At 41.3% G+C, this 17,538-nt stretch overlaps 1 protein-coding gene across 2 annotated transcripts in view; it reads left to right on the top strand.

Moving 5' to 3' along the window:
* LOC128246744 (glutathione hydrolase 1 proenzyme-like) overlaps positions 1–16,921 on the top strand; it is a 34,604-nt gene extending 17,683 nt beyond the window's left edge. For both annotated transcript variants that reach the window (XM_052965158.1, XM_052965148.1), the window contains exons 6-13: positions 8,847–9,039; positions 9,241–9,404; positions 10,998–11,147; positions 11,322–11,476; positions 13,226–13,413; positions 13,996–14,236; positions 14,734–14,847; positions 16,566–16,921. In XM_052965158.1, coding sequence (XP_052821118.1) covers positions 8,847–9,039; positions 9,241–9,404; positions 10,998–11,147; positions 11,322–11,476; positions 13,226–13,413; positions 13,996–14,236; positions 14,734–14,847; positions 16,566–16,712 — 1,352 coding nt within the window. In that variant the 3' untranslated portion in view covers positions 16,713–16,921. The remainder of the gene's footprint in view (positions 1–8,846; positions 9,040–9,240; positions 9,405–10,997; positions 11,148–11,321; positions 11,477–13,225; positions 13,414–13,995; positions 14,237–14,733; positions 14,848–16,565) is intronic.
* The last annotated feature ends 617 nt before the right edge of the window (positions 16,922–17,538 follow it).

The following is a 17,538-nucleotide window of genomic DNA, read 5'->3' as shown; positions in this document are numbered from 1 at the left end:
TATTGACCAGAAAACATCGAGAGGTAAGGCGCAATCGTATTGAACAGAAAACATCGAGTGGTGACGTGCAGTCGTAATGACCTGAAAACATCGAGTTGTGAGGCGCAATCGTATTGACCTGAAAACATCGAGTAGTGAGGCGCAATCGTATTGACCAGAAAACATCGAGTGGTGAGGCGCAATCGTATTGACCAGAAAACATCGAGTGGTGAGGCGCAATCGTATTGACCTGAAAACATCGAGTGGTGAGGCGCAATCGTATTGACCAGAAAACATCGAGTTGTGAGGCGCAATCGTATTGACCAGAAAACATCGAGTAGAGAGGCGCAATCGTATAGACGAGAAAACATCGAGTAGTGAGGCGCAATCGTATTGACCTGAAAACATTGAGTTGTGAGGCGCAATCGTATTGACCAGAAAACATCGAGTAGTGAGGCAATCGTATTGACCTGTAAGCATCGAGTTGTGAGGCATAATCGTATTGACCAGAAAACATCGAGTAGCGAGGCACAATCGTATTGACCAGAAAACATCGAATAGTGAGGCACAATCGTATTGACTAGAAAACATTGAGTAGCGAGGCATAATCGTATTGTCCTGAAACATCGAGTAGTGAGGCGCAATCGTATTGACTTGAAACATCGAGTAGCGAGGCGCAATCGTATTGACCTGAAACATCGAGCGGTGAGGCGCAATCGTATTGACCTGAGGACATCGAGTAGCGAGGCGCAATCGTATTGACCTGAAACATCGAGTAGTGAGGCACAATCGTATTGACCTGAAACATCGAGTGGTGAGGCGCAATCGTATTGAAATGAAAGATCGAGTAGTGAAACGCAATCGTATTGACATGAAAGATCGAGTAGTGAGGCGCAATCGTATTGACCAGAAAACATCGAGTGGTGAGGCGCAATCGGATTGACCAGAAAACATCGAGATGTGAGGCGCAATCGTATTGACCTGAAAACATCGAGTGGTGAGGCGCAATCGTATTCACCAGAAAACATCGAGTGGTGAGGCGCAATCGTATTGACCAGAAAACATCGAGTAGAGAGACGCAAACGTATTGACGAGAAAACATCGAGTAGTGAGGCGCAATCGTATTGACGAGAAAACATCGAGTAGTGAGGCGCAATTGTATTGACCTGAAAACATCGAGTTGTGAGGCGCAATCGTATTGACCAGAAAACATCGAGTAGCGAGGCAATCGTATTGACCTTTAAGCATTGAGTTGTGAGGCATAATTGTATTGACCAGAAAACATCGAGTAGCGAGGCACAATCGTATTGACCAGAAAACATCGTATTGAAATGAAAGATCGAGTACTGAAACGCAATCGTATTGACATGAAAGATGGAGTAGTGAGGCGCAATCGTATTGACCAGAAAACATCGAGTGGTGAGGCGCAATCGTATTGACCAGAAAACATCGAGATGTGAGGCGCAATCGTATTGACCTGAAAACATCGAGTGTTGAGGCGCAATCGTATTGACCAGAATACATCGAGTTGTGAGGCGCAATCGTATTGACCAGAAAACATCGAGTAGAGAGGCGCAAACGTATTGACGAGAAAACATCGAGTAGTGAGGCGCAATCGTATTGACGAAAAAACATCGAGTAGTGAGGCGCAATCGTATTGACCTGAAAACATCGAGTTGTGAGGCGCAATCGTATTGACCAGAAAACATCGAGTAGCGAGGCAATCGTATTGACCTTTAAGCATCGAGTTGTGAGGCATAATCGTATTGACCAGAAAACATCGAGTAGCGAGGCACAATCGTATTGACCAGAAAACATCGTATTGAAATGAAAGATCGAATAGTGAAACGCAATCGTATTGACATGAAAGATCGAGTAGTTAGGCGCAATCGTATTGACCAGAAAACATCGAGTGGTGAGGCGCAATCGTATTGACCAGAAAACATCGAGATTTGAGGCGCAATCGTATTGACCTGAAAACATCGAGTGGTGAGGCGCAATCGTATTGACCAGAAAACATCGAGTTATGAGGCGCAATCGTATTGACCAGAAAACATCGAGTAGAGAGGCGCAAACGTATTGACGAGAAAACATCGAGTAGCGAGGCACAATCGTATTGACCTGAAACATCGAGTAGTGAGGCGCAATCGTATTGAAATGAAAGATCGAGTAGTGAAACGCAATCGTATTGACATGAAAGATCAAGTAGTGTTGCGCAATCGTATTGACCTGAAACATCAAGTATTGAGACGCAATCGTATTCACATGAAACATAAAGTAGTGAGGCGCAATCGTATTGACCTGAAACGTCGAGTAGTGAGACGCAATCGTATTGACCTGTAAACATCGAGTAGTGAGGCACAGTCGTATTGACTAGAAAACATCGAGTAGTGAGGCACAATCGTATTGACCAGAAAACATCGAGTAGTGAGGCACAATCGTATTGATTATAAAACATCGAGTAGTTAGGCGCAATCGTATTGACCTGAAAACATCGAGTATTGAGACGCACTCGTATTGACCAGAAAACATCGAGTAGTGAGGCGCAATCGTATTGATCTGAAACATCGAGTAGTGAGGCATAATCGTGTTGACCAGAAAACATCGAGTAGTGAGGAATAATCGTATTGACCAGAAAGCATCGAGTGGTGAGGCACAATCGTATTGACCAGAAAACATCGAGTAGTGAGGCACAATCGTATTGACCTTTAAACATCGAGTAGCGAGGCACAATCGTATTGACCTGAAAACATCGAGTAGTGAGGCACAATCGTATTGACAGATAACATCGAGTAGTGAGGCATTATCGTATTGACATGAAAACATCAAGTAGTGATGCCCAATCGTATTGACCAGAATACATCGAGAAGTGAGGCACAATCGTATTGACCTGAAAACATCGAGTAAGGCGCAATCGTATTGACCTGAAAACATCGAGTAGTGAGGCGCAATCGTATTGACCAGAAAACATCGAGTAGCGAGGCACAATCGTATTGACCTGAAAACATCGAGTAGTGAGCCACAATCGTATTGACCAGAAAACATCGAGTAGTGAGGCACAATCGTATTGACCTTTAAACATCGAGTAGCGAGGCACAATCGTATTGACCTGAAAACAGCGAGTAGTGAGCCACAATCGTATTGACCAGAAACCATCGAGTAGCGAGGCACAATCGTATTGACATGAAAACATTAAGTAAAGAGGCGTAATCGTATTGACCTATAAAGATCGAGTAGCCAGGCATAATCGTATTGACCTGGAAACATCGAGTAGCGAGGCATAATCGTATTGTCTGGAAAACATCGAGTGGTGAGTCACAATCGTATTGACCTGTAAACATATGGTAGCGAGGCACAGTCGTATTGACTAGAAAACATCGAATATCGAGGCACAGTCGTATTGACCTGGAAACATCGAGTAGCGAGGTACAATCGTTTTGACCTGTAAACATCGAGTGGTGAGGCGCAGTTGTATTGACCTGTAAGCATCGAGTTGTGAGGCATAATCGTTTTGACCTGAAAACATCGAGTGGTGAGGCACAAGCGTATTGACCAGAAAACATCGAGTAGTGAGGTATAATTGTATTGACCTATAAACATCGAGTGGTGAGGCGCAATCGTATTGACCTGTAAGCATCAAATAGTGAGGCGCAATCGTATTGACCTGAACACATCGAGTTGTGAGGCGCAATCGTATTGACCTGTAAGCATCGAGTGGTGAGGCGCAATCGTATTGACTATAAAACATCGAGTAGTGAGGCGCAATCGTATTGACCTGAAACATGGAGTAGTGAGACGCAATCGTATTGCCCCGAACACATCGAGTGGTGAGGCACACTCGTATTGACCTGAAAACAGCGAGTAGTGAGGCACAATCGTATTGACTAGAAAACATCGAGTAGCTAGGCATAATAGTATTGACATGAAAACATCAAGTAGTGATGCGCAATCGTATTGACCAGAATACATCGAGAAGTGAGGCACAATCGTATTGACTAGAAAACATCGAGTAGCTAGGCATAATCGTATTGACATGAAAACATCAAGTAGTGAGGCGCAATCGTATTGACCAGAAAACATCGAGTAGCGAGGCAATCGTATTGACCTTTAAGCATCGAGTTGTGAGGCATAATCGTATTGACCAGAAAACATCGAGTAGCGAGGCACAATCGTATTGACCAGAAAACATCGTATTGAAATGAAAGATCGAATAGTGAAACGCAATCGTATTGACATGAAAGATCGAGTAGTGAGGCGCAATCGTATTGACCAGAAAACATCGAGTGGTGAGGCGCAATCGTATTGACCAGAAAACATCGAGATTTGAGGCGCAATCGTATTGACCTGAAAACATCGAGTGGTGAGGCGCAATCGTATTGACCAGAAAACATCGAGTTATGAGGCGCAATCGTATTGACCAGAAAACATCGAGTAGAGAGGCGCAAACGTATTGACGAGAAAACATCGAGTAGCGAGGCACAATCGTATTGACCTGAAACATCGAGTAGTGAGGCGCAATCGTATTGAAATGAAAGATCGAGTAGTGAAACGCAATCGTATTGACATGAAAGATCAAGTAGTGTTGCGCAATCGTATTGACCTGAAACATCAAGTATTGAGACGCAATCGTATTCACATGAAACATAAAGTAGTGAGGCGCAATCGTATTGACCTGAAACGTCGAGTAGTGAGACGCAATCGTATTGACCTGTAAACATCGAGTAGTGAGGCACAGTCGTATTGACTAGAAAACATCGAGTAGTGAGGCACAATCGTATTGACCAGAAAACATCGAGTAGTGAGGCACAATCGTATTGATTATAAAACATCGAGTAGTTAGGCGCAATCGTATTGACCTGAAAACATCGAGTATTGAGACGCACTCGTATTGACCAGAAAACATCGAGTAGTGAGGCGCAATCGTATTGATCTGAAACATCGAGTAGTGAGGCATAATCGTGTTGACCAGAAAACATCGAGTAGTGAGGAATAATCGTATTGACCAGAAAGCATCGAGTGGTGAGGCACAATCGTATTGACCAGAAAACATCGAGTAGTGAGGCACAATCGTATTGACCTTTAAACATCGAGTAGCGAGGCACAATCGTATTGACCTGAAAACATCGAGTAGTGAGGCACAATCGTATTGACAGATAACATCGAGTAGTGAGGCATTATCGTATTGACATGAAAACATCAAGTAGTGATGCCCAATCGTATTGACCAGAATACATCGAGAAGTGAGGCACAATCGTATTGACCTGAAAACATCGAGTAAGGCGCAATCGTATTGACCTGAAAACATCGAGTAGTGAGGCGCAATCGTATTGACCAGAAAACATCGAGTAGCGAGGCACAATCGTATTGACCTGAAAACATCGAGTAGTGAGCCACAATCGTATTGACCAGAAAACATCGAGTAGTGAGGCACAATCGTATTGACCTTTAAACATCGAGTAGCGAGGCACAATCGTATTGACCTGAAAACAGCGAGTAGTGAGCCACAATCGTATTGACCAGAAACCATCGAGTAGCGAGGCACAATCGTATTGACATGAAAACATTAAGTAAAGAGGCGTAATCGTATTGACCTATAAAGATCGAGTAGCCAGGCATAATCGTATTGACCTGGAAACATCGAGTAGCGAGGCATAATCGTATTGTCTGGAAAACATCGAGTGGTGAGTCACAATCGTATTGACCTGTAAACATATGGTAGCGAGGCACAGTCGTATTGACTAGAAAACATCGAATATCGAGGCACAGTCGTATTGACCTGGAAACATCGAGTAGCGAGGTACAATCGTTTTGACCTGTAAACATCGAGTGGTGAGGCGCAGTTGTATTGACCTGTAAGCATCGAGTTGTGAGGCATAATCGTTTTGACCTGAAAACATCGAGTGGTGAGGCACAAGCGTATTGACCAGAAAACATCGAGTAGTGAGGTATAATTGTATTGACCTATAAACATCGAGTGGTGAGGCGCAATCGTATTGACCTGTAAGCATCAAATAGTGAGGCGCAATCGTATTGACCTGAACACATCGAGTTGTGAGGCGCAATCGTATTGACCTGTAAGCATCGAGTGGTGAGGCGCAATCGTATTGACTATAAAACATCGAGTAGTGAGGCGCAATCGTATTGACCTGAAACATGGAGTAGTGAGACGCAATCGTATTGCCCCGAACACATCGAGTGGTGAGGCACAATCGTATTGACCTGAAAACAGCGAGTAGTGAGGCACAATCGTATTGACTAGAAAACATCGAGTAGCTAGGCATAATCGTATTGACATGAAAACATCAAGTAGTGAGGCGCAATCGTATTGACCAGAATACATCGAGAAGTGAGGCACAATCGTATTGACCTGAAAACATCGAGTAGTGAGGCATAATCGTATTGACCAGAAAACATCGAGTAGTCAGGGACAATCGTATTGACCAGAAAACATCGAGTAGTGAGGCACAATCGTATTGACCTGAAAACATCGAGTTGTGAGGCACAATCGTATTGACCAGAAAACATCGAGTAGTGAGGCATAATCCTATTGACCAGAAAACGTCGAGTAGTGATGCAAAATCGTATTGACCAGAAAACATCGAGTGGTAAGGCACAATCGTATTGACCAGAAAACATCGAGTAGTGAGGCGCAATCGTATTGATTAGAACCCATCGAGTAGTGAGCCACAATCGTATTGACCTGAAAACATCGAGCAGTGAGGCGCAATTGTATTGACCCTAACAAATCAAGTAGTGATGCGCAATCGTATTGACCAGAAAACATCGAGTGGTAAGGCACAATCGTATTGACCAGAAAACATCGAGTAGTGAGGCATAATCGTATTAACCAGAAAACGTCGAGTAGTGATGCACAATCGTATTGACCAGAAAACATCGAGTGGTAAGGCACACTCGTACTGACCAGAAAACATCGAGTAGTGAGGCGCAATCGTATTGATTAGAAACCATCGAGTAGTGAGGCACAATCGTATTGACCTGAAAACATCGAGTAGCGAGGCACAATCGTATTGACATGAAAACATCAAGTAAAGAGGCGTAATCGTATTGACCTATAAACATCGAGTAGCGAAGCACAATCGTATTGACCTGGAAACATCGAGTAGCGAGGCACTATCGTATTGACCAGAAAACATCGAGTAGCGAGGCACAGTCGTATTGACCTGTAAACATCGAGTAGCAAGGCACAGTCGTATTGACTAGAAAACATCGAGTAGCGAGGCACAGTCGTATTGACCTGTAAACATCGAGTAGCAAGGCACAGTCGTATTGACTAGAAAACATCGAATATCGAGGCACAGTCGTATTGACCTGTAAACATCGAGTAGCAAGGCACAGTCGTATTGACTAGAAAACATCGAGTAGCGAGGCACAGTCGTATTGACCTGTAAACATCGAGTAGCAAGGCACAGTCGTATTGACTAGAAAACATCGAATATCGATGCACAGTCGTATTGACCTGTAAACATCGAGTAGCGAGGGACAATCGTTTTGACCAGAAAACATCGAGTAGCGAGGCACAGTCGTATTGACCTGTATACATCGAGTAGCGAGGGACAATCGTGTTGACTAGAAAACATCGAGTAGCGAGGCACAGTCGTATTGACTAGAAAACATCGAATATCGATGCACAGTCGTATTGACCTGTAAACATCGAGTAGCGAGGAACAATCGTATTGACTAGAAAGCATGAGTGGTGAGGCATAATCGTATTGTCTGGAAAACATCGAGTGGTGAGTCACAATCGTATTGACCAGAAAACATCGAGTAGTGAGGCACAATCGTATTGACTATAAATTATCGAGAGGTGAGGCACAATCGTATTGACTAGAAAACATCGAGTAGTGAGGCACAATCGTATTGACCAGAAAACATCGAGTGGTGAGGCACAATCGTATTGACTTGAAAACATCGAGTAGCGAAACATCGAGTTGTGAGGCGCAATCGTATTGACCTGAAAACATCGAGTGGTGAGGCGCAATAGTATTGACCAGAAAACATCGAGTGGTGAGGCACAATCGTATTGACAGAAAATATCGAGTGGTGAGGCGCAATCGTATTGACTAGAAAACATCGAGTAGTGAGGCGCAATCGTATTGACTAGAAAACATCGAGTAGTGAGGCGTAATCGTATTGACCCGAAAACATCGAGTAGTGAGGCGCAATCGTATTGACCTTAAAACATCGAATAGTGTGGCGCAATCGAATTGGCCTGAAAACATCGGGTTGTGTGGCGCAATCGTATTGACATGAAAACATCGAGTAGTGAGGCGCAATCTTATTGACCAGAAAACATCGAATAGTGTGGCGCAATCAAAGTGGCCAGAAAACATCGAGTAGTGTGGCGCAATCGTATTGCCCCGAACACACCGAGTAGTGAGGCACAATCGTATTGACCAGAAAACATCGAGTAGTGAGGCGCAATCGTATTGACCAGAAAACATCGAGTAGTGTGGCGCAATCGTATTGACCAGAAAACATCGGCTAGTGTGGCGCAATCGTTCTGACCAGAAAACATCGCGTAGTGAGGCGCAATCGTGCTGACCAATAAATATCGCGTAGTGAGGCGTTATCGTACTGACCAATAAATATCGCAATCATATTGAGCAAACAACATCAAGAAGTGATCGGCGATGTAAGCTAGGCACAATCGTCATTCCAGAAAACTTTGAGTGGTTAGGCTTTAATAATTTTAACTGGCGAGGTACGAGGTTTGCCGGTTGCAAAGTTATGCGCAAATCGTACTTTTCGGAGTACAGGCGATTGCAGGGTTACGCGCAGGTCGCAATATAGAAACAAAACGTACATGTTATGGAACAAAAATGTATGTAAACCTTTTTCTCCTTTAGGTGGATTGGCCATCGGTATTCCTGGAGAAATAAAAGGTCTATATAAGGCGTGGAAGCTGGGTGGGCGGTTGCCATGGAAACAACTTCTACAGCCAGCAATTAAACTTTGTAAAGAGGGATTTAAAGTTGGAAACGCACTGGAGGCTGCGATTAGAAGTACCAGCAGATTCTTTCCCGATTTTCCGAATTTACGGTAAGAAATTATATACACTGCCCATGTATGGCACTTGAATGAATGAATTAACTTTTTGTGGCTCAGGCTAATATTATGCAAATACAAATACTGAACTAAAACTAAACGTCTTGCGATTGTTTTTTTTCTAAATTTCGCTGATTACTTTGTTCGATACGTCCAAGTGCATGAACTATTAGCTTACTTAGATTTATGCTTCAGCGATCTCCTAACCAACCCAGCAACCAACGGCATTTATAAGAAGGGGGAGACGATGAAGGCCCCTAAACTAGCCCAGACCCTAGAAACTATAGCGGAAGAGGGATCGGACGCCTTCTATAATGGGAGCCTCTCGGCTAATATCGCTGCAGATATACAGGACGCAGGTTAGGAACATTGACATAGTTTGGTTGTATCGTCCCGCAAATCAATTCTGGACATGCGATAATAATATAAGCATGAAACATGTTTGCTATGAAAACATGCACGTGTAAGGATGTTTCGAAACTGTGGCTTTATTTTCTAGTTAAGCCCCTAGATCAAATAATAAAAACGAACGAGCGCTAGCATCTTTCATCTCGCAAGTGTATTGCTGGTGTAAAGTTAATTAAATGAAACCCGATGTTGACTGAAGATAATTTTACTATTTGTAGTAGAAAGTGAGGCAGTGTCTTTTAGGCACCATATTTCCGTTCTCTGCGTAATGATCTATAACTATATACTCCCCTCATTTCCTCACCAAAATTTATTTAAGATTCTTAGGCTTGCTTTAAATTCACATTAAGGTTGTACTTTTATGATTCAAGTAAAGAGGTCTTTGAAATCGCACTATTTTAAACCGCATACGTCCCATTTCGTAACCCCGGCGCATTAATTCTTTAAACATGTCATGTCATGTCAAAAAGTAGATCTAACGACAACTGATTTCGATTTGCGTTTCTTAAGTCTACTACAGCCTAACTATACATTTTCAACTGCTACTCGCGTGCGTAATAACCTTTTATCTTTTTATGGTTTTGGCGCGCAATCAAACGCGTGATGCACGTTGAGCGGTCTTGGCGCGCAATCAAACGCGTGATGCACGTTGAGCGGTCTTGGCGCGCAATCAAACGCGTGATGCACGTTGAGCGGTCTTGGAGCCAATGATGTTTACAAGTGGAAAACATCGTCCTTGAACGAACACAGAATAATGAATATGATCAATAATAATTAAATCTTATATTTACCGCTAACTTTTAAATTTAAGATTAATACACATTTTAAATGAAAACAAAATGACATTTGTATATATTATTACGCATGATAAGTTTAATGTACTTCGTTGGGTTCATAAAGATATGTAAACAATAATCAATTTCAAGTTTTTTTACACAAAACATTAATTTTGTTCTACAAAGCATTAATGTAATTGAACTTTCCTCACCAAAGAAAATGCACTCAATATGTTTCACAGCAGTCCGCTTAAATGGGTTTACTGTCACGGTGACCTTGCTGGAACATTCAACCAGGAGATACATGATGGGTTTCACCATCGAGGAGACTTCAGCAAACCACCCAAGTGGTATGTGGCTGCGTAGGAGGTCCCTCGTTTCTGGTTTGTAGGTCCAAAACTCGCGCCCCATGTCCGTTAACGCGACGGTTATTTTGCTGCGAATTGCTTTGTGATACTATGGAACCCCCTTTTTTCGACTTCCTAGGTCACATGTTCAGCAGCAATATTATTCACCTCGAACGTTTTGTCAATCAGTCCTCTGCTAACGTCCAAGGGAGGCGTTCATTGGTACGATACGCCTGCAGTCCTAAGTCCACTGTTGGTTGACAATGCATAAAAGACTACTCCACCATTTCCTAGAGCCACATAAAGGCACGGTCAGCATATTCTTCAAGTCACTATCCGCATTTCAAACTGCCTGAGGGTATACCAAGGCCTCATTGTTTAATTATAAAACGTTAAACCTGCATTTTAATCTGTGCTCTAGGTGGCATCATAACGGAAGAAGATCTTGCTAATTATACCGTACGGATAGAAGAGCCGCTCACCTTCCGGTTGGACTCTGGTCACGTGGTCTACTCTCCGCGCCCACCCTCGGGCGGGGCCGTCTACCTATTCATCCTTAATATCCTCAATGGTGAGTTATATCCGGAAGATTATTTTTGTGGATTGTTTAACAGATATGCAGTCTAATTTCAAAAATAAATGTTGTAATACGTGTCCATCACTCAACCAAGAAATCATGGCTTTTCCCCCAAGAGATGAACTACTTAGTGCCTATTAAACTAATAAGATCTCATCTCTATTCCAGAGTTCAGATTTTCTAACGACAGCGTGTCAACTGTGCCGAAAGCAAAGAGAACGTGGCATCGCATGGTGGAATCTTTTAAACATGCCTACGCGCTGCGCACGCAACTTGGCGACAACCAAGTTGGAACACCCGCATTTCGAGACTATGTTGATGAGGTAAAGAAAATAATAAAAAAAAATCATGGAGAAACCGGATGCCCTGTAAGCGTAGTGGTTTGAACACTGGCTTCTAACTACGTTAAAGAGTTCCGTGTCCGAGTCCTGAATTCGTTTGGGTATGGCTGTTCGTGAGCATGCCGGATGGTCCGAAAGTATTTCTCATACGGATACTTCAGATCTCCCAAAATGTAACATTACATACTGGTAAAAATGCCCCGAAACATAAGACAACAACTGGTTAAACATCCCACAGCGTAAAATAATACCCTGGTGAAACTAGGAGCAAAGCGTTGGATAACAAACTGGTTAACACACATCCCATTGCGTTACATAACACACTGGTAAAACATCCCAAACAGCGTAAGATAACACACTGATCTTAATCCTCAGAGTAAAATAACACACTTGTAACACATACATAACAGAACAAGATAACACATTGATGAAACATCCGCAATAGCGTAAGATAACGCACTGATGAAACATCCCCAACAGTGTAATATAACACACTTGTGAAACATACACAACAGAGCAAGACAACTTACTTATGGAACATCTCATACAGCGTAAGATAACACACTGATGAAACATCCCCACAGCATAAGATAACATACTAATGAAACACCCCCTACAGCGTAAGATAACACACTGATGAAACATCCCCCAACAGGGTAAGATAACATACTGATGAAACACTCAAAACAGCGTAAGAAAACACACTGGTTAAATGTCCCCAACAGCAAAGATCAAACACACTGATCAAACACCCCCTACAGCGTAAGATAACACCCTGGTTAAACATCCCCAAAAACGTAAGATAACACACTTTAAAACTTAACAGCATCGCGTAATATAACACACTGCAAAATTCTCAACAGCGTAAAATAACACACTTGTGAAACATTCCAAGCAACGTAAGATAACAGACTGATGAAACATCATCAACTGCGTAAGATAAGACGCTGGTGAAACATCATCAACAGCGTGAGATAACACACATTTGTAAAACAACCCATTAAACACACCCAACAGCGTTACATAACACACTTATGAAACGTCCCCACTGCGAAAGATAACACACTGATGAAACGACCCAAAAGCGTAAGATAACACACAAATGAAACATCCCTACAGCGTAAGACAACACACTGATGAAACATCCCCACAGCGTAAGATAACACACTGATGAAACATCCCCACAGCGTAAGATATCACACTGATGAAACATCCCCACAGCGTAAGATATCACACTGATGAAACATCCCCACAGCGTAAGATAACACACTGATGAAACATCCCCACAGCGTAAGATAACACACTTATGAAACATCCCCACAGCGTAAGATAACACACTAATGAAACATCCCCATCAGCGTTAGATAACACACTGATGAAACATCCCCACAGCGAAAGATAACACACTAATGAAACATCCCCATCAGCGTTAGATAACACACTGATGAAACATCCCCACAGCGAAAGATAACACACTAATGAAACATCCCCACAGCGTTAGATAACACACTAATGAAACATCCGCAACAAAGTAAGATAACAAAATTATGAACGACCACTATGAGGATGCAAAAACTTTATCATCATCGTTGAAAAGTATTGCAATTTATACTACAGGTTTAGAAAAATAAATTTAAGTTTCGTCAATTTTAAGGTATTCACATGATATCAATTCGTTGAACTCGTTTCATAATTGTATCAACATTAATGAGCTAACCAATCTTTTCCCAGCTGGTACGTAACATGACGGACCCCACTTTCGGAGCGGCGCGACGTGAACGGATCAGCAACTGTTCGACGTTCGAGGCGGACTATTACCAACCTATGTTTTTCAACATCTGGGATAACGGAACCTCACATCTCTCTGTCCTAGGACCGAATGGGGACGCTGTCTCAATCACCAGTACCATCAATCTCTTGTAAGGGAAACTACGAGGCGGACAAACTATTAGGCGTATCAGTTCTTAGATTATGCGTACAAAATGTTTATTTGCGGGTTCACGACCTTTATGTTTGTATTGTCATCGAACAATTTTTTTTTTCTGGCATTTGATTGTTTTCCTTTGGATATATCATTTCGATATTTCTTTGCTCCGGAAAGACGCGTAAATGAAGTCTTACAGAGAACTATAGTTAACGGTGATCCATACAAAATGACGACGGATTTAAGTGTGAAGATGATATTTAGAGCTTAACAATAACTAGTAAAATGTCGACCTACCCACTACCGTCATTTTTATTTTATTTTTATTGTTTGGTGTGTGTGTGGGGGTGGGGGGAAGGGGGGCATTTAAATAAGCTATACCTGTTATTGTCGCCTTAAGAATGTTGACGGCCCATTCGGCTCAAATTTTAATGGTGCATAGGCGATAGTTAATGTTTCTTTTAAATTGATATTACAAATTGAGTTTGTATTGTATTCGTTGTTCAATATAGGTACCACATTGGTAATAATATATAATAAAAAATACACATATTGTACAGATATGAATGTATTCCAGTTTTGGTTCCAAAGTGGTCGGAACCCGTACAGGCATTGTGTTTAACAACGAAATGGACGATTTCTCAACGCCCGGCACTATCAACTCCTTCGGTGTTCCCGCCTCGGAAGCTAACTTCATAGAACCTTGGAAGCGCCCCCTATCTTCCATGACCCCGAGTTTGGTGATTGACCGCAACGGGGATGTACAGCTCGTGGTTGGCGCTTCCGGTGGAACGAGGATTATTCCTGCTACAGCGTTGGTACGGTACATGTAAACTATGTATTCACAATCTTGATACTATACTTCCCATTCTCATAAGCACCAGGTATCATGATACCTCCTCGAGCAGCTCTTTTGCGGTCTGTATCTCAAACATTTGCTTAGATTTGCCCAATATAACGCGATTTTGAAGTACGCATTGATGGATAAGTTAAAGGTGCACAATATAGGATGATACAAAAAAATAATTAATGCATTATCATGTTTAACTCATTTGACATAAATGATAAAAACGAATATGATTTAGGAACAGATAAAACATAATATCCTTTATAAATGTTTTTAAACTAACGCAGCGACAAATTAAACAGTTAAAAAGCGCCAAAACATCCCTTATATAATTGTATGTGTATCTAAATCATAGTTGTGCATTTTTTGTTTGATCATTTAAGTCAAATTTGTTATTAACGGTAATACCTATACATTATGCGATTTGAGGTGTTGATAATTGCTTACTATTCCCATGTCCTATTTAAGGTGACAGTCGCGACTCTTGATTGGGGTTGGGGTATCAAAGAGGCGATAGACTACCCGAGGGTTCATCACCAGCTTTTCCCTGAAACACTCCAGATACAGACAGGATTCCCAGGGGTATTTCTACATTCATATATATTTAGTTTAATTTGAAAAAAGGATCAAACAGATTTGCATTTGTAGGTCGGAAGGTAGGTCTGTTGGGAGTCCGCATATAAGTAGGGATAGGCTTGCCATAGGATCATGAAACTTCAGTGGAAGGGTACCCTAGTCCAGTAGATGATCGCTATTGTTTTTTGTAGTCAGTAGTTTAAGGGTGAAAGTCAAAATAAATAGTCTTAGGAAAGCTTTTTGCCCACAATAACTCGAGAAGTTTTTCCCTAGTAACATGGGACTTCAGTGGTATGTTGCCCTTGACCAATAGATGGTCCCTGTTATTTGAAGTTCAGAACATCAAATTTATAGGTTACGGTCAACAGTCTTAAAAAACCTTATCCGCAGTATATGTTTAAAACGAACAGACCTAGGACCATCATACTTCGCTTAAATATTGCCCTTGACCAGAAGATGGCTCCATGAATCTAATTTCGGGGAATCAAGTGCATTAGTATATTTGTGTGTCCTATTTTATAAGCACAATTACACGAGAACAGTTTGTCCTAGGGGGTTGCAAATGCAACTTTAGTGGTAAGTTGCCTTTGATCCATAGACGACTCGTATTATTTTTAGCTTTACCTCAAGACTTTTGTAATAGACCAGAACATTTAACTGAGTCAATGTGGAGTTGAAAATTTTACTTAAGAGTACCAGAATTAATATAAATCAGTTTATGAAACATACCTGGAATAATGTTTGGTTTACAAATTATTTTATGTTTATTCAGAAGGAATCAAATGTGTAATAATTTGAATGTATCAATGTTTAACAAACTTTAAAATACGGATATGGAAGGGAAAACTCCTATGAATTCGAAAATTACTGGCAGTTCTGCTTGTGACCTCATCGGAACTACATTGCATAATAATTCCACAAGTAACGAAAAACAATCTACTACAGGGGAAGGAACCCAAATATACAATCCATAATTAATTCAATGCCGTGTTCTCCCTTCTGAAGATGATGGTGGTCATGACGGTGTTGGTAATGATGATGGTGATGGCGGTCTTCGCTCAAGCCATTCAACATTATTAGTGCTTTCATTAGGGAATGTAACGGCCAAACAGTCTTGTTTAAACTATGTCTGCATAGAACATCAACAACGCGGGGGGGGGGGGGGGGGGTTATAAGATCAAATGCCACGGCCACAGTAAACAGTCTGATGAAAACTTTGACCGCAGTTGAAATTTTGAAATGTTTGTTCCCTTTCATGTATCACACACTTTTACATCTTGTATTAACCAAAGCATTTTTTCTTAACGTACTTATATTCAATCCTCCACCTGTTTCTGACAGAGAGGGGCTTAAAGGGCATAATGTTGAATTTGATTTGTTGTTGTTTCATCATAGTGTATAGGGAATGCAGGTGTTTCAGCCCGTCGTATAATTTTGAAGCAGACTTGCTGTGCCTGTAACTTGCAATACAAATATTGGTCTTAATTTGGGGTAAAATTATCGGACCCTGGGTCCTAGGGTCCTAGGTCTGATCCCCATTCGGATCGTCGTCTATGATAATAATGGTCATCACCAAGGAATTGTAAATTAGTCTTAATCGCACGTAGATGAAGCCTAATATGCAAGACACGTACATAGACATTAGTTCCACACACAGAACCTCTTTACCGCTAAGGGCATTATTGTGACGTCAAATACATATCTTGCCTATGTCCACATTGCAGGAGGTAATAGACGGGCTACGGGCAATGAGACATAACATTACAATGTTGGACAGCGCTTTCAGTGTGGTCCAGGGGATTCTGAGACGTGGGGACTACATCACGGCCAACTCTGATTATCGGAAAGACGGGGCACCGGATGGCTATTAACAACAGTGATCATGTTTAAGCAGGCTTATTGGATATACTATTTTACAGCAGTGATGAAAGACCACGTTATAAACTAAGAACAACAATTAACAACATATTTTCTTTAATGACAGTAACATCATCAAGTTGTTTTTACAGCAATTATCCTTAAATTATTGACGCTCGTAAACACGATTATCGATGGAAATAAATGCAATATTTATTGACAGAATTTATGTAATATCACACTTTTTCACTACACTTTTAAAATAATTTTGCTTATGTGTTTTTAAATATAACATACCAGTTGAAACCACGGAGAAATAACCATGATCATATATATATTTCTAAAGTTTAAAATTAATAGCGCTGTAAAAGAGCGTCTTATGAAAGCAAAGTTTAGTTATGTAGCAATGTAGTTATGACATGGGCATTTATGGTATGTTAACATAGAATTGATTATTCAAAACGATTTTTCAAAAAAAAAAATTCAAATGATGGATACAGTCGAATTCCATTGCCTCGAACTCCCAGGGACTGACGAATGTACCTTGACAACACCCGTATTTTCAATTTATTAAACTAGTTTGCGACCCTGAAAGTGTAAATCATATCAATATCTTAAGTAAAATTATATGCTGATATTATAAAATGAACTTGTGGAAATGAAGCAGTGTACTGTAATGCATTTCAAAACAGTTTTGAAAAAAACCCGGATTAATTGCTGGCCTATTTGTAACGTTTTTAGTTAACTTAATGCCAGAGACACTATGACTTTTACCCTTATGAGGTACATCCGTATCATATTGCAATTAATGCATTAAAGGGACTTGACACCAGATGAAGC

The sequence above is a fragment of the Mya arenaria genome, chromosome 2 (genome assembly GCF_026914265.1).
Source record: "Mya arenaria isolate MELC-2E11 chromosome 2, ASM2691426v1".
NCBI lineage: Eukaryota > Metazoa > Mollusca > Bivalvia > Myida > Myidae > Mya > Mya arenaria.
Note: the sequence above shows the minus strand (reverse complement) of the source record. Positions and strands in the feature narration are given on the sequence as shown.